Source organism: Pseudomyrmex gracilis, unplaced genomic scaffold, assembly GCF_002006095.1.
Source record: "Pseudomyrmex gracilis isolate BER0280 unplaced genomic scaffold, ASM200609v1 scaffold_109, whole genome shotgun sequence".
Lineage (NCBI taxonomy): Eukaryota > Metazoa > Arthropoda > Insecta > Hymenoptera > Formicidae > Pseudomyrmex > Pseudomyrmex gracilis.
Window position 1 is genome coordinate 536,670 of NW_018020693.1, and position 17,712 is coordinate 554,381.

The following is a 17,712-nucleotide window of genomic DNA, read 5'->3' on the forward strand; positions in this document are numbered from 1 at the left end:
CCTGCAAACACGCAAGAGACTTGAGCGCACCTGTTTTTTTTTTTTTTTTTTTTTTTTTTTTTTTTTTTTTTTTTTGTCGATTTAATCTCACGCGTCAATTTATAAAATCCGGCGCGAGACTTTCGTGCGTTTTCTCCCGGGAGAAGCGGACAATAAAAGAACTGCGCGTGATTCGTTCGCGCGATAACTAATTAAACGTTATCATTAACGCGTCGCGTTACAATAATTAGAATAATCCTCGCAATTATACACGCAAACGCGTGGGTATACGCGCGCATTTCTCTTCTATTTGCAAATTTTACCGTCAGATTTGTTTTGTCATCCGAAAGTTCTCGTTATATTTTGTAACACCTCCTAGAGACTCTCTCGTTGATGAAACACAATAGCCTCATCAACAACAGGATATATACCGGGCGGCTCTCTCTCTCTCTCTCTCTATCTCTACTCGCGCTTTTATCGTCGTCATTTTTCTTAACGCTCGTCAAAAGACAGAAACGTGATTTCTACATAACCGCATGTGCTGCGCTGCCTGCGCTACTGTTATATACACACACACGCGCGCGCGCGCGCGCGCGCGGCTCGAGTGTGTGACCTAAATAATTGGCCGAAGGTAGTGAACGTGTTGTTACACTTGGACGCGATATCTCGTGGCGTGTTAATGAAAATATATATAACCAGTAATTCACGTATCTATTGAGCAATATAATCCGGCGCCAGGCCGGAATTTTTTTGTTTCGCGACAACGAGAATCTCGCCCGACGAGGAGGAGATCAGCAACGCGCGACATGCAAAAGCAGAGAGAATCCGCGACCGACAACACAATTCGCTCGATCGCGCGAGTTTGTGCGGAATTCGCATTAGCGTTAGGTTCAAATTGAGTTACGCGGTTTACCGTTGTAATAACTGTACGCTTTTACCATTCGGCGCGCAGTGCGCGATGTTAAGAATAATACCAGTGTAATTTTGTAATTAAGGTAATTCGCACAATGTGTTATATTTTTTTGACACGCGTACTCCGAACTCGCGCGTAGCTCTCGTCGTATCGGATATCCGTGTATCATGTGTAGTTGCCGATTGTTCGCGCTCGAAAAAATTTTATATCTACCAACAAAATAAAAAACAATTGAGGCAACAATGTACATACATTATGCACTGAGAAATAATTCATCCATCAAATTTTCGCAAAGCCCACATCTGCATGTTAGTTTCGCCTATTTTTCTCTTCTTCGCAATTTACAACTGAGACAATATACAACACAGAAGTTGGTCGCACTCAAATTACGCGTATATATTTATTAGTCCTCCTCCTATATAAAAAAATCCATGTGTACCGCGAAGTGCGCGTTTTGATATCGAATGTATCGCATCTATTGTTGTCTCTTTTCCGCGTTGCCGATTAGTTGGTTGATCGAGTCGAGTCGAGTCGAATCGAATCGGTAAGATCGAGAGAATAAATAATGACAGAAGAGCGATTTTGACAGTTCGTCGTATACGTGGAGAAAATTAAAAACGTGACTAAAGTAAAGTCACTTGACAGAAAAGAGTAGAAAAACAACACGTGACTATTTAAAGTAACGTGATTGTAATTTATATTATATAACATTAAATAATATATATTATACATATAATTTATTATATATAGTATACAATATATAAAGTATAATATTATACTTTATATTGTATATTATATATATTATGTACGTACTACCGTAAGGTCACTGACCTCGGGCGCGCGACCTTGGGGGGGTCATTGACTTTAGTCACGTGATTATGGTATATATATAGATATGCGTGTGTGTATTATATATAGATATATAGAATATTATATATAATATATATAATATTCTCTGTTTTACTCTTGTCCCTGTCACGTGACTTTAGTCACGTGTTGTTTTTTCATTCTCCCTTTTTTCTTTTATTTTTTGAGTTTGATTTTCACGCGTTATTTCTGACATTTCTCATATGTACATCATGTGTATTATATTGTTTGTAAGACGTATATATTAGCTGTCATCGCGGTGACATGTTGTGTCTACTGACGGAATATGTTAAAATAAAAACAATAGCGTGCGCGTAGCGCGCGTCTGTGATGTGATAGTAGAATTAAAAAATGTGAAGGCAATATAATACATCATAAATAATTCATCGAGCGAAATTTGCGAGTGAAGTTTCTTTTTCGTACGGTGTATAAACACATCGAAATTGCGCCGATCGAACGTACATATATACATATATATACATATCGAAGGTTCGAAGGCAAGCGAAAGTAAAACTGGCCGGTCGTAAGATGGATCGGTTCTTATTTCGAAGCCGAGGAACGGATGAGCTCTCTTCCGATGTTCCGGTGAAGTGAACAATCGGGACGTGGTATATCAGGTGCGATTTTGCGTGTGGATGTGCCAGCCTCTCTTGTGTTGGTTCGCGTTTGTATTTAACGTATCTATATATACGTGTACTTATTATAGCTCTTACACGCGCGCGCATCGATGCAAACAGTTGCAGCACGCGGAACCGCGCCGAGCGTTTCGTGGGAGTTCGGTGAGCCTTAATGAAGCCGCAGCAATACCTGCTTAACTTAATTGTCGACTGCCGCTGGTGCGCGTTTGACACGGCAAGAGAGCGGCTCAGAGAGAAAGAGAGAGAGAGAGAGAGAGAGAGAGAGAAAGACCGTGGAAATCGATGGAAACGGGTATTGGCTTCCGTCGCGGCGGCTTACGGTTTTCATCGTCGTCAATTCGAACATTTACAAGAAGCGCATTATGAGGAAGCCACTTCTAACGATTTATCGCGAGTCTTTCGATTCGCTTCGAGTCAAGAACGGTTTTGAATCGATTTGTCGACACATGCTTGTCCCGATAGCGATCGGGCCTAATTCACGTGCGATTAGACGAGGAGATGTTAGCATCGAGAGTTCAAAACGCATCGTCCGACGAGTGATTTACGTCCCGTTATTCGACGGCTGTTGGTTTCGCTTTGCGCGAAAGACGACGCACGGAGGAGGCGCAACGTACTTAAGCGCGCGACGGATGAAGATTGATTAACGATGTGCAAGTAAATTTATTCTCTCGTCCTCCCGTCCTCGGTGTTCTCTTATCGGTGAATACATTTAAAGCATTCTGTTACTATACCATTTTTTTTATACTCTAAAACGGGAGATCCCAAATGAAGGGAATCCACGATAGTCCCAAGGAGATATATGTTACATAATAATTAGATACATAGTGATTTAAAATTCGTGATACGAAAACAATGTAATTTTTTTTCTTTTAAACTTTTTTCGCGTTTGTATTTTGGGATGCGCGACACACACGGAAAACAAAGATTTGCTAGAATAGCAAGAAATTAGTTGCTATATGGCCAGCAAAAAAACATTTGTTAAGTTTAGTAAAATTTTTGTTTTGCCAACAAAACATTTTGTTGATGAAAAAAAAAAATTTCGTAGGGTCAACCATTTTTTCTTGCCGACCATGTAATGGCAAAACTTTTTTTTTTCCGTGCACGGGTCTCGCCGGAAAGAGATTCGCGAAACGAGAGACGCGTTCAGAAACTCTTGCTCTAAAATGCTAAGCTACGACAAGCTCTCTCTTTCTCTCTCGATCGCATTCCTTGTAATCCTTCCAGCGCGCCGTTCTTCGCGGATTGTTTCGATTTATCGTGAAATCAGTTGACATTTTGATTGCGTCGACGCGTGCACGCGCACCCGACAGAAATTTTTCCGCATAAATGTGACGGAACGCTGGGACACGCTGGTAATAATCACCGCCTTTCACTTACGCGGAATGACCTCCCGCGCCTGCATCGCGTGAATTTACATCGGCGTGAAAGACAGAGTCAATGGACCAAATCCTCTTGATTTCCACTGTCGTCTTCGCACGCGATTCCAATCTAAATCGTGTCACCTGATTTTCTTTTTTCTCTTCTTTTTTTTTTTTACAGCGCGCGTTATCGTCGCGCGTTGCAAAATAAATGTGCGCGGATAATCGTAAGTTATTGCCGATCGGCTTTAGGCTCGGTACACACTTGCAACGTGAGGTAATTACAACGTTAAAAAAAAAAAAAAAAAAAAAAAAAAAAAACAGATCGGATGGACCGACAAAATGTTGGTTAAAAAAATTGTTTCCCGAACAATTGTTTGTTCGTCGCGAACCGATTCTTGCGTGTCCCGCTGTGTTTGTGAGATCGACACGAATAGACGAAAAAGTTGTCCGGCGCAACAGAAAGTTTTGATACGACGCGAAAATATCAAAAGACAATACGCGATGTAACTTCGTAGCGAGTAACATTTGCGTTACGTATTTCAGTGTTTCGCGGTGCGAGAACAAACGGGGCGAGATAGTACATTGTTACACGATATTCCGCGACGTTGTGCAAGTGTGTACCCGACTTTAAGTGACGCAAGCCGATCACGTTGACACGTCGAAGCTACATGCGGGTATCTTTGCGCAAAAAATGTCTTTGCGAATTACGCGTCAAGAGACTCGCAGTCGGAGAGAACAAGCAACTGAAGAGGAAAACTACAATCGTATTTTTCTTCTGTGCGAAGTTCATGCGTCGGACATGATTTTTAATTGTTTTTTTTACATTGTCCTTCGTCACGACTCGATCGCGAGGTCGCGTTCTTGGCGGCTTAATTAGACTATCTTATCTCCGAAACAATGCGCGCTCTTCAACGTTCTTCTTTCTTTTTTTGCGACGACGCCACACGACGAGTTTTTCCTCGTCGGAAAAATAGTTCGTGTTGAGCGAAAAGAGAGAGGAAGTTACGCAAATAAGGAACATCCACGTCCGTTTCTCGCGATTGCCCGTCAACTGGTAATGCGTGTGCGAGCGTCAACTCTAAGTTAGCGGTACAAATCATTGTTTACGACGAGAGAACACGGTGACTTCTCCGACGCGGTCATTTTCACTCGTCACAGATTCCTACTGACCGTGTTCGAGATGAACGACGAGGAAAGCGATAAATATTTTTAATGGATTATAAAGCGCGAGAGATTGCCGACAGGCCTCGTCGAATTTCGCCGGCGCGTCACTCGATTGATCGACGCGCGAATTTCTACAAGAGCGCGCGCGCGCGCTTTTCGCGTCGCGGGAAACCCTCGTTTGTTTAATTAATCAATCGAGAACAAGATGCAATTTCGTAAGCGTATTATACGTTCAACGTGTACACTACCGTATGAATCAAAGTGAACATTCACACACACACACACACACTCACACGAGTCTGAAGATAAGAAAAACTTACTCGTGTAACGATGACCATCTCTTAAGTCGTGGTTGTCGCTCCGCCTAAAATCAGACAACAAAAAACATATATGATCGAACTGAAGTCACGTATTCGGACTCGCTGCGCAAGTTCGGTAATAATGAAAAAAAAAAAAAAAAAAACTCACTTTGGCAACCGCGGATAAGGTGAGCGTTCCATCAATGACCGGACGACAAGTGCCGGACATTTATTAGAGAAATAATTTGTAACCGAGTATTTGCACACGTTTGAAGTTAGAAACGATTATTTAAAAAAAACATATCTTAAAAAATTAATTAAAACATTGAGAATTGTTTAATATTTCACACATGTCTATACACAATAATGATTTATGTCTTTAATAAACGTCCGGTCCCCAATTGGTGCATGACCGGAATTCATTTGGGGCATTTACCTTACTAGTGCGTAAAATATAAATTTATTTCTTTGAGTGAGAGAACGCAACATATATGTACCAAAAATCCCAGTCTGTTTCTTTCTTTTTTATTTCGTACATATCCAACAGCGTCTTCGGTTCGTTTCGCGTGTTTCGGTTCGACATTCGTTTAAAAACGAATTTGCTTTGAGAATTTTTGCTGTGTAGCACGAGCTCGTCGGTATTCCGAGATTCCGACAAATATACGTGCGCGAACACGCGTGTTGCTGCATCTATTCCGGGGAAAAGCATCATCCCGGCGCGCACGTCTGGTCGATCACCGTTAGCGTGGAAGCGAACAGAAACCTGTTCGCAAAAGTGGGTTAGACAGTCCGTATATCGCGCCGAGCCATACGGCCCCGAGACGAGATCTCGTCGAGAATCACCGCGCGAGAGATAAATCTCTCTCTCTCTCTTTCTTTCCCGGCGTAAAAGCCATCAATTCCCGATAGACACGTATTATTGCGGACCGTCGAACCGTGATGGTATCCGATGAAAATCAAAAGGAAACAGCACTTCTACATCTTCTCTTTTCGTTGCGAAAAAGATCGACGCGTGTCGAGCGCAATTTTTCGTAATTCGCTCTTGCGCGCAATTTTGGCGCACAACAATTTAATTTTTTTACATGTCTTTTGTCATTTTTGCGGAATTTTATAGTTTTCTTGGATGGATATTCGCACGCGAATTTTAATTGAGAAGAAAACGGTCTCGTGATTTCATGCGAATATCGCATAATAGCCGCTTAAGCTTCTTCTCACGCCGACGCGCTCTATGTGTGTGTGTGTGTGTGTTACCATTGATAAGATCTAGATATAATATGCCCACGCGGATAAAGACCGATTTCCCCGAGTCGCACGGCATTGACAGAGTTTATTGAAGCGAGGAGGATACAATTCTCGTGGCATAAAATGCGATCAGAGATGCGCCGGTTCGCGCTTGGCTGCGCGATACAATTTACAGTGGAATATGACAGAGGGTAGGGAGGAAAGAGGGAAAGGAGGGTGGAGAGAAAAGTTATTGCTCGCGTAGAGATTAGGTCTTGTGCGAAAATAAAGCGCGCACTTTGCATTGTCATCGGACAATTTGCTCTCGGCGGAGAAATTGAATTTCTTGAATTCGAGTGGAGCGAGCTGGTGCGCGATGATGTGATGATGGATTTAGATCGAGAGATTCTCGGACCGAACCGAAGATGGATGACGCCAAAGATTGATCCTTACGATATATATATATATATATATATATATATATATATATATATATATAGACACGATTTGTCGAATGCCTTCTTACATCACATGGAATTTTTTGAGATAGAAAACTTATTTAATTATTATATTACAGAATAAAAATTATATAAAAGAATAAAAAATAATTACGTGCAATTACGGTTTCTATATTAAAAAAATTAAGGTAACAAAAAAAAGGCTCCTAGACAGTGTGTCAATTTTTTATATATTTGTTACATCTCATGATAAATTCACGGATTAAAACACCAGCGGTCTGGATATCTTTTTCTCGTTAATTAAATTTTTAATTAAAAAATCTCATTCGCCGTTACACTGTTTCAAACCTTTGAAAAGCTAAGAGTAACTAAAAGATAACAAACTTTTGTATTGCTTCCGATAAATCTTTTTGCGATATCGCTGTAACATTAAATTGCGAATACGCGCTATGCGTGCGCGTGCTCAAAACACATTTGAATCTTCAAGAATCACAGATATCTCGCGAATGGGCGCGTGGCATTATTCGCGCGATCGAGTGTTTTGCCGTCCGACCCGAGAGAAGTCACGTTTCGGTTTTATCCTTCGCGCGCGTCCTGTTCCGGTTGTTAACGGTGAGAAAGTGTCTTATCCTCTCGCTCACACACCCGACAATTTTAAAAACACTTGCCCGTCGCCCCAGACAGAAATTCGTGATGAATGGAATTACGGGCGGAAAGAATAGAAAATTTACATTGAATTCTCGCGCGAACGCTAGATATATAGTTTCGCGCGGATGCGGAATCTAATTCGTTATTACTACGAGGCGATCAAGAAATTGTCAGTTTTGTCTATGAGCGCACGTAACGTGGGACACCCGCGTGTCTCTCCGTGAACTTGACGCACGGGCGTGAGCACAGTCGCAGTCATTGACTTTGAAAATATCTGTGGAGAACGGTCAGTGGCGTAGCGCCACGCGCGAGCGTGGAGACTTTAACGGGTGATCAAGTGAGACGCGCGACGGAGGAACCCGTACAACTTTATCCTGTAGTCTCCCTGTACGCAGGAATGTATTCATCGATAAAATAAGCTAAGCCCCACGCAATAGTCTGGAATTTTTAGTGATACGAAGATGTCTGTTTTAAATATAATGGAAATTGTGTGTGTGCGTATGAGTAGTATGTAAATTTATATCGTAAAAAAGGAAACAACACACGCGCGAAAATAAAAAAAAGAAAATTTTTTAAGACAAATTTAACAACAAATTACAGCTCATATAATATCAGCGAATTCGGTCGTGTGAGCTAGATGCGAAATATATTTTTTATTTTATTTTCAAACACGGAAATAAATACACATAATAATTTGAATTAAATTCAATTTGAAAATTTTATTTAAAAAATGCTTTGTTTGCGTTACGTATGACGAATACTCAATTTACTCCTTCCGTGGAAATTAAACAATCCATTGCGAAAAAGACACCTTGGCCAGGAGTCAAATTCGCATTTCGGATAAAAAGAAATGTTTCCAAAAACACTTTTACTATTAATATATTTTTACTGTGCTTTATATTCTTGTACGTTTTAATTAATTTATTGGAATTAATTATGGTACTTATTTAATTATTATATTACAGAATAAAAATTATATAAAAGAATAAAAAATAATTACGTGCAATTACGGTTTCTATATTAAAAAAATTAAGGTAACAAAAAAAAGGCTCCTAGACAGTGTGTCAATTTTTTATATATTTGTTACATCTCATGATAAATTCACGGATTAAAACACCAGCGGTCTGGATATCTTCCACCGCATTACGCAAAACGTGTCGGATTTAACGTTTTCGTGACATTTCATTCCGACAAGTAAATTGAAGGAAGTGATATTGCAGGAAGAAGGAGACGCGCTCGTCCGAAGGAATGCGACAGATATCGGGACGTGTGCGATTAGCAATTATTGTATTGCGAACGCGCATTCTCTGAAGAATCGGCTCGTCATTAATTTTATCTCATCATCACACTTTTATCTCTTACTACTATCGCGGCACCTACCGAGCTCCTCGTATCAGTCGCGGGAATTTGTCACGCTTTTTTTAATATCAACGTCACCGCACGTCTCATCGCCGAGATAAGGTCCATTTAAGTCTCGTAGACGTAATAAAGAAAAACGTGGAACACGAGTTTAGCTAAATGGCCGTCTGTTCTTTTGTTTCGCGATTCTCGCGTTCTCAGCCAGAAACAATTCTCCGATTATTGTTGCCGATAATCATAAATAAATACGATAATTACAAACAGGATTGAAAATCACTCAATGATTGGACACTTCGTGTCCAATTTTCTTTTTCGAGAGTTTTCCCAAAGGATTTCAAATTGTCATAAAACAATCTAAAGTAAGTCAAGTCAAAAAGCATATAGACAAAACTGTTAACAACTACAGAAAAAAATCAATAAGTGCAAATCGTTCAAGTCTTAATTGGGGACCGGTGTATAAAAAATTAATTAAAATTCAATTTCAATCACTTTTGCGAACGGGATGATTCGCGCTTCGGTTGTTGAAATTATGTGTCACATTCTTCCACCATGTATCTCCGAGATAAGAGTTTCACAAAATTTCGTTAATACGAGAAATTGAAAATATATATTTTTGAAAACAAATAAGGAAGGTCAAACTTCCGTGCGGGAGAACGGTTGGTTTTTCAAAAACGAGCGTTTTTCACATCTCATATTTGGAAGTTTTATTTTCATCCGATTTTTCAGGAGGAGATATTTCGCAAGGAGAGTCGCAATTTATCCTCGTTGAAGAAGAGACGAGTTTCGTCGCGAGATGTTTTGAATATTTTCCTCTCGAAGCAGATTCTCCTTTTTCCCAGCGTGTGGGAAACAACAAATAAATACAAATTCTCCGAACTCCGAACTTTGTCGTGCGATCGCACGCGCTCACCGCCGAAACGAGCGAACTGGTATCCTCCTCCTCCGTGGTGCGTGCTTCCGCTTCGTTCATCCGAAATACACACGTCCGGCCCTCATGGTCGCAGGTCTCCCCGCTCCGGAATAATAACTCGCATAATGCGGGAAACGAGACAAAAATCGAGCATCGCCGAGGCGACGGAGATAGATCGGAGATCCCGCACTCCTCTTTGTCGCGCGTGTGAATTCTTCCAAAAAAAAGAGAAAGAACCTACCTGTTGCGAGTAACGAGAAACACGACGAAGAGCGGCTGCTTGCTACAAGTCGGCGGCACGCTCCATTAAGAGGCACAAAACACACTGGCACTGTTGCACACTGTTTCCGACGCGGCAACGAGCAGCTCGTTTCTCATGTCCGATCCCTTTCAGGGGTCCCTTCTCGGTCCCTTCGTAAAGACGGCAGACCGATCGAGAGGATCCGAGCGGAAATACAGCGCACGGAGAATAAAAAAAAAAAAAAAAAAAAACTACAATCGCGAGATCATGCGGAGCACCACGAGCAGCAGCAGCAGCCGGCGGCCACGAAGAGCGGTCGTCGTCGTCGTCGTCGTCGTGGTCGTCGTCGTCGTTCCGGAGGATGGGCTACGGTGAACCGGCACATTAACACGTCCCGCTCTCTCGGCGAGCTTCGGTTCGGATCGGGTGTGCCAGGTGGAAGCTGGCCAGAGAGACGGATAGAGGTGGTAAGGCCGCTTTGCGCGCTTTCAAGAACCGCTTCGGGCTTCCCCACTGTGCGAGTGCAAAGCACTCTCGTGACGAGGGGCAGTCGTACACCAACCAACTGTGACCGACCGACTGGCGCTGGTCTTCTCCGCCAGGTAACAACGCAGGTATGAGCGCGCGCGCGCGCGTATGTGTGTGTGGTTGCGCGCTATTATTATTGCACACCAACCTGCCTTTACCTGCGCCTTACCTGGCACCGTACAGCTCGCGCGACCTGTTGCGATCGGAAATCGACGTGCGCGCGCGCTATCGGCCGCGACCTGTCTTGTCGACGAAAGAAGACGAAATTGCGAGCGATATCTTATTATTTTTTAAACGAGCTACAACGAGAATGACAAAGCGCTCGTTGAGCGATCGACTTAAACAAAAAACCAATGTAGTATAGTAGAAAATACACGAACAGCTGTTCGAAGAGACTAATTACAGAAATTATACCAGGTGTGCGAGAAAATTAAACGCAACGAAACGATTTGGCAAACTGAGCGTGAAACTGAAAAACGTACAGAAAAAAAAAAGGCAAACAAAAAAATTAAGCGATACTTAATAATTTTATTACACTCGTATGTGAAGATAATAAGATATTGGTATTTTTTTATATAATTTGTTTTTTTGTATATAATTTTGTTTCGAATAAAAGTATTTTCTAAAAAAAAACCTTGTTTTTTGTTTTTTATCAGTAGCCGAGTAATCGGTTAAAAACGGCTTATCAGTTGGAAGATTACAATGTGTGTTACTTCGTCGTATTTTTTAATTTTTGCCGAACAGAGAAAAGTTAACGAGAGACGCTTCGGCGATATTGTGTTTTACATTGAAAATATATTTTTTCATCACTTTTATATATCAATCCGACATGATTAGGATACAGTTATAGGTTTTTTTTTAATCGCTTCTTTTTACATTTTCTCCTCGTAACTTACATGCGAGAACTCTATTAGTCTTTAGCGACGCATAGAAGGTATAATTCATATTTGCTCTCTGTCGGATTTTTTTACGCGTACAACTTGTTCGACGAGTGCGATTTGTTTCGCCCCCCAAGGTGAAACGATTTTGTGTGTGTAAAGTGTGTGTTTGTTTGTTTGGTTTTTTCGCGTATAACGGGTTAAACGTTTTACACAATAAGAAGCACATACATGTGTTATTTTCTCCGAATAGAATAAACACGTTTACACATACACATATACTTTTTGTCGTTTAGCAAAACATACAAAAACTGCGACAGTACTTTATCCGTAGTGTATTCTCTTTTAGTCGAGCTTACAAATATATGTTTGTGTAGTTTCTTTCATTCGATAGACAGTTTATTCGAATTCGCGCGAATTGAATTTCGCACGAATCCGGCTACTCAAAATGCAAGATTTATCCTGCGAATAAATCCAGGCGCATTTTGATAACAAGGTTGATTTCTCCGGCATCGCGATCGCGCGAACATCTATCTCCTTATTTCTCCATTTCGCGGAAAACGCGGCGCAGAAATCACGGCGACGCCGATCGCCATTGGAATAATACACGCACGTTCAGGTACAAGATATGCATTTCGTATGTATATGTACATTGTGATCGAAGAGGTGAGGAAACGAATCGAAAAAGTTCGCGCGACTCTCATTGGTACATGTAAAAAAATGAAAAAAAAAACAACGTGCCGATACCATAAGGGAATTTTTCTTTCAACGGATATCAAGTTTCCCATGGAAGCATTATCGCTATGAGTTAGATCTGGGGGTCTTGGCCGCTTTGCTACTTTTGCTACTTTTTTTTTTTTTTTTACAAGATTGAAAATCTTGATCTCGATCTGCAAAATCTAGATACATGGAGGTAACACATTATTTATTAACAAATAAATTATATACTTTTACGTATCGCAACAAAATACAAGAAATTCGTTACCTTTGGGCTAATTAGTTTTTTTTTTTTTTTTGCATAGCTTGTACCTACTTATTGTACTTGAGAAGACTTCGGTTGGTCAAAAAAGTAGCCAAATATACTATTTCTCAACAGCGGATACTTTCTTGTCCGGTTTTTTATATTCTCATAAAAAGACGATGCAGTATAATATTAAACAAACGTGATTCGTATAACAAATAGGACTAGTACTTAGTACGAGATATATATCACTTATATTCGAATTGGTTCGAACGTAGTACAGTTGTAAGGGTTTGTATATATATATATATGTTCAACTTACTGATGACTCACAGCAGCAGGAAGTAATGCACAGAAGAAACAAATTTAGAATTTTATTTTATATAGCTATTATATATATATATATATTTCCTTATATTCTATTTTATAATTATATAGTAGATAAAACACATTAAAATAGTTAATGCGCGCTTATACACGATTAGTGAGTTGTCGACTACTAAACTAGACTCTTGATGTTATTCTTTCGTTGAAAATATGTTTAGTTGTGTGTAGTGCTGGATGTAACAGCGCGAAGATACCTCAACAGTAACAAAACGTGCAAAAATTCGCTATATATATACACATTTGCAAGATCGTTTGTTTAAATATGGGCTTTCCAATTCACCGCTATACGTATGTGTGTTTTTTTAATGAGTTTCAGAAAATGGAGAATTAATTGATTCTGAAGTAAAAAAAGTATCTATTTTTACAACAATTCAAATTTACGTGGTTTGCCTGTACGTAAATCTTTGTTTACAATTTTTTCTTTCAAAAGTGATTTAACACACAGTACGTGTTTCTATGTTGCGTGTCGTGATTATCTAACATTCATTTTTTCGAGAATCAAGAAGAACCCACGTACGTTGCATTCGAAGTCTATTTATTTGTGTACAAGTATAGCGTTGCACGAATATTTTTCTGGGAAGTAGAATTTTACTAACATGATCTTCTCAGACGATAACTCACTACTGAAATAACGCGCTTGCCCTGTATTTCTCTCTCTCTCTCTCTCGAATTATTATCTGTTATCTGATGCGAGAAAATATATATATATATGTGTGTGTGTATATGTGTATATGTGTGTGGATTAAGCATGCTAATATTATCACTGATAAACTGACCGATCGCTCGCGATCTACATTCTATCGGAACGGCTCTCTCGTTACACAACGGACCATATCGCGCGCGCGATTCAGCAATCTGACGCAATTATATAATCACAAAAATAGGTTCCGGAATATATAATTCCGAGTATGACGATATATGTGTCAATTTGATTTGCAACATTTTCCGTTTTTTTTTCTCATTCCGAGCCATACATACGTGGAAATTCACTGAAAGAGCGCGGACACGTCCCAGATCTTGATCACGCGATCTTGGCCGATGGTCAGCAATCTTCGTCTAGGAGCGTCCAGATCCATTCCGACAACGCTGTGCTTGGCATCGTGAAACGACGCCAAGGACGTTTGACTGCGCGGAAAAATAAATTTATTAAATTTCATTTAAGCGACAAGTATCACACACAAGTTGTGTCCCGAGCAAAACGGAAAGCAAACGTTCTTAACTCACTTCTCGGATTTAAGTTGTATGTGACACTGATCGCAGACTCTAACTTCAAACTCGAAGCCCATTGTAGGTATCGGTATTCGTTGTGACGTGCAGCGGGCGCACAATGCGCGACCGCAATAACGACAATGATGCTGCCTTAGTCCTAGTTGTCGTTGATCCATCATTGCTTTTATATTCCAGAAGAACGGTCTTCCACACGCCTGGAGAGATGTTATTTTAATTATATATATATACGGCAATGTGTCACCAAAGCGAACAATCATATGAAAAAGCAAAAATCTTGCACACATACCTGACAGATATCAGACTCGACCCAAGCTGCAGTTTCTTTTCTATTCGCTGCCATGTTCCAACAGACGATCACGCCGTCCTCGCCTCCCGACAGAAGCAAACGTTCTTCACTTGCGTAGCACAATGCCTTCACTTTGTTGCTGCAAAAATTTCAGAGCATATTCGTTTTAAACTATTCAAATGCAACATTTCGGACAAATCAAAGCTGAAGTAATTTTTTTTTTTCGCGTATACTCACTGATGACCCTGGAGCTCGTAAGCGGTGCCCTGGCGACCGCCAATGTCCCAAACAATAATACTTTGATCAAAACTTCCGGAGAACAACAACTGTTTTTCAAAGTCCCATGCCAACGTGTGGATGCTCCCGGTATGCGCCTTTAACGTCGTGATAAACGTGACACCGCTATTGTCCAGCTTTAACATTGCTATCTGACCGGAATAATCTCCCACGAAAGCATGTTTAGACTGAGAATCAAATCTGTTCGCATGTGAGTTAAGCTTCTTACATTGTAAGTGTTGAAAATTTTCCGCAAAACCATCATTTATTTGTACAATATACAAAACTTATGTAAAAAAAGAAAGGATACTGCAACGCGGTGTACCACGCGTCTGTTTGATAAGATCCGAGTTTCTGTCCTGTCTCGGAACTGTGTAGTAGAAATAATTTGTCACGACCTATACTCAATACCCATTCGGATTCCGGTGCAAGAATGATTCCCGTGACTCTCGCCTGATGAGCCAGATACTCGCGCATCGCCGTCATTCGATTGTAATCTTGCTCCAAAATAAATTCCTGCAATTACAAAGTGAAATATTCCAAACTTGCGCAGATATGCATGCAATTCTGAAAAAAAAAAAAAGATAAAACAACATACACTTATGCTTCCATTATCCAGGCCAACAAACAGTTGTCTTGTTTCTACACAATAGTACATGGAGGTAGCACCTGCCGGCATGTATTGACAAATGCTGGGCCAATATTGGCCAGAATCTCGCTTCAGCCATACTCTAACTGTCCTATAAAAGAATAAAAATTGAAAATCACAAGCATATTATAATCAAATTATCATGGAAACAATAAAATATTCAAAAATTATAATATGTATTAAAAAAAAATTGTGATATATATAATAAAGTAACAAACTTTATACAAGAGCTTTGTTTTCTTCCATGTATGTGTACATACATATATATATGTATATCAGTTTTTAGTAGCACACGATGATATAATTCCACACATTTTTATTAATGCCTGTCACATAAGATAAAGTAATTTTTGTAATGCACCCAACGCGATGCATACTAATTTTGTTATCTTATCTTATCCAGCTAACAACATAATTTTTCTGTGACTCATTAAAATTATAAATTTCTTCTAATTTAACGAACACTCTCCAAATAAGACAGACGTGAATAATAATAACACGGAAGAAAAAACGGTGGCTTAAGGTGTGTCCTGAAAAGTTGATGATCGTGACATTTTAATATCACGGCAATATACTTTAACGGGTATATCTCCGCTTCCGTCGCTCTTAGGAGCGATCGATGACAAAGACGCAATTGTCGACGACGTGTACAAAAGCACGTATGTTCTCGCCGAGAATATACACACGGAGAAAAATCAGAGATCACACATACCTGTCATCGCAAACACTGATTACACCCTCTTCCCGCGGGATGATGACAGCCGCGTTCACGTCGTCGCTGCATCCCTCCAACTTGGATAGGAGCACCGGTTTGCGGCTGTTGCTGAATCTGTCGTGATTCACTCCCGGGGCAGGCTTGATTTCCGCTGCCATTTCTCAGAGACGCGCGAACGTAAATCCGCAAACGCGATTGTCATTTGACAGTTGTCGGTCTTCGATGCTGACCGCGGCGCGCGCGTTACCGAAGACGGAAGACCCGCTTCAATTCCTGCGACATGGTGACGGACGGACAAACGTCGTGGCGCGCTTTGTGTCCTGGTTTCCATTCCGCCATTATCTAGGAAGTTACACGTTTCTGTTTTGCGCGACGTGTGCCGAGGCGGGTCTCTAGAAAGCGTATCTTCTCATTGGATCGCGAGAACGTTCGAACGCGGTGACACCAACAAAAGCGAGCTAATTTACCGGACAATTTGTTATCTCATTGGATATCGAACAATCTAGGAAATTTATTCGTTTTTATAGTTCTCTGAGAGCACCACTGATCTCTATAATACCAGAGAGAAGTCTAAGAGCGACCAGGTCCATAAAGCCTCTTGCACAATGGATAGAATAGCGATAGCAATAGAAATAACAAAAGTTTTAAAGAGTTTATATTTAAAAATAAAGGTAGGAACAGCGGAATCTAACATACAAAACTACACATGTATCAATGCAGATCAGAAAATCGGAATAAGTAATATCGATAAAATTTCCGACGAGTTGAAATTCTGTGTTAAAAAATGTGTTATTTCTATCGCTATCGCAATTCCTTCCATTGTGCAAGGGGCTTAAGAAAATGTGTAATCACTTTTCCGCCCCGTAAACTAGCGCCATGTACACGGGTGGTACCCATTGGAACTACGCAGCCAGTCAGCGAGCGACATGTCGGTGCGCTATGTCCACAGCGTGCGGTTCTATTCTGTGCTATGTGCACGAGTTTAAATGGTCACTTTCTTTAAGTGTGCGAGTATATTCGAGAGCGTGAATTTAATTTTTTTTTGAAATTTAAAATGACCGATCTCGCGATGAGAAGATGAGAAAGGAAAACAGAAAAGGATAAGAAAAACCATTGCAACTTTCCGTACAACATAAATGTGATATACAAGAAAAGATGTGATAGTCAAAAAAAGAATCTTATTTTAGCGAGCAACATCAGAATTCGTGGAGTGTAGTCAAATATCATCTCCTTTTACATCATCATTTGCTGCTCTGTGCTTGATAAATTTTATTTTATTTTCTTAAAAACACTACATATATATATATAGATACAAAATACATAAAAAACCATGTATATTATACAAAGGTGTTTTAACGGTACACAAATATAATGTCTGAAAAGTTGCAATTCCAAGAAATATAGCTTTTGCTTTTTTATTTAAAACTCTTTATCAGTGAGTTTTCTATTTCCAAGTTTCATTTTACAATTTTTTTATACATATTACAATAGAATACAATTCTATTACACATTTATTACATAAAACATACAATATAATACAATATAATATAAATAGTTATATATAATCCTACCTACCTACCTATCTTAGACATATCTTAAACGTTACTAGCGTTATTAATTAGGATTAAGGCTGCGTAACAGCCTTGATCCTAATTTTACATTTTGATTTCTCCCTACTTATCCGGTCTAATATATTTCCTAACATATTTCCTACCTACCCGGCCTAATTTATTTTCTACAAGCG

General features: G+C 40.0%; 3 protein-coding genes across 3 annotated transcripts in view; 1 reads left to right on the forward strand and 2 right to left on the reverse strand.

The window, feature by feature from the left end:
• LOC109856159 (myosin-VIIa) overlaps window positions 1–10,147 on the reverse strand; it is a 20,168-nt gene extending 10,021 nt beyond the window's left edge. The window contains exons 1-2 of the mRNA XM_020431132.1: window positions 10,059–10,147; window positions 5,243–5,286 (exon numbers count right to left, since the gene is read on the reverse strand). Of these exons, the coding sequence (XP_020286721.1) occupies window positions 5,243–5,260 (18 nt within the window). The 5' untranslated portion in view covers window positions 5,261–5,286; window positions 10,059–10,147. The remainder of the gene's footprint in view (window positions 1–5,242; window positions 5,287–10,058) is intronic.
• The window catches only part of LOC109856160 (suppressor of hairless protein), a 31,215-nt gene extending 18,837 nt beyond the window's left edge, over window positions 1–12,378 (forward strand). The window contains exon 2 of the transcript XR_002250356.1: window positions 9,634–12,378. The gene's annotated coding sequence lies outside the window, so the exon portion shown is untranslated. The remainder of the gene's footprint in view (window positions 1–9,633) is intronic.
• Window positions 12,313–16,259, reverse strand: LOC109856161 (WD repeat and FYVE domain-containing protein 2). Its single transcript, XM_020431136.1, has 7 exons — window positions 15,966–16,259; window positions 15,203–15,344; window positions 14,915–15,120; window positions 14,566–14,805; window positions 14,329–14,467; window positions 14,037–14,236; window positions 12,313–13,937 (listed from the first exon to the last, which is right to left on the reverse strand). Exons 1-7 carry the CDS (start codon window positions 16,124–16,126, stop codon window positions 13,799–13,801), a joined length of 1,227 nt encoding a protein of 408 aa, XP_020286725.1. The 5' UTR covers window positions 16,127–16,259; the 3' UTR covers window positions 12,313–13,798.
• Window positions 16,260–17,712: the final 1,453 nt, after the last annotated feature.

Coding starts and splice junctions, on each gene's coding strand:
- LOC109856161 (XM_020431136.1), bottom strand. CDS start 16,126: ATGGCAGCGGAAATCAAGCCTGCCCCGGGAGTGAATCACGACAGATTC. Junction 14,468..14,565: donor TACGAGCTCCAGGGTCATCA/GTGAGTATACGC, acceptor AAATTTTTGCAG/CAACAAAGTGAAGGCATTGT. Junction 14,237..14,328: donor TCGAGTCTGATATCTGTCAG/GTATGTGTGCAA, acceptor ACATCTCTCCAG/GCGTGTGGAAGACCGTTCTT.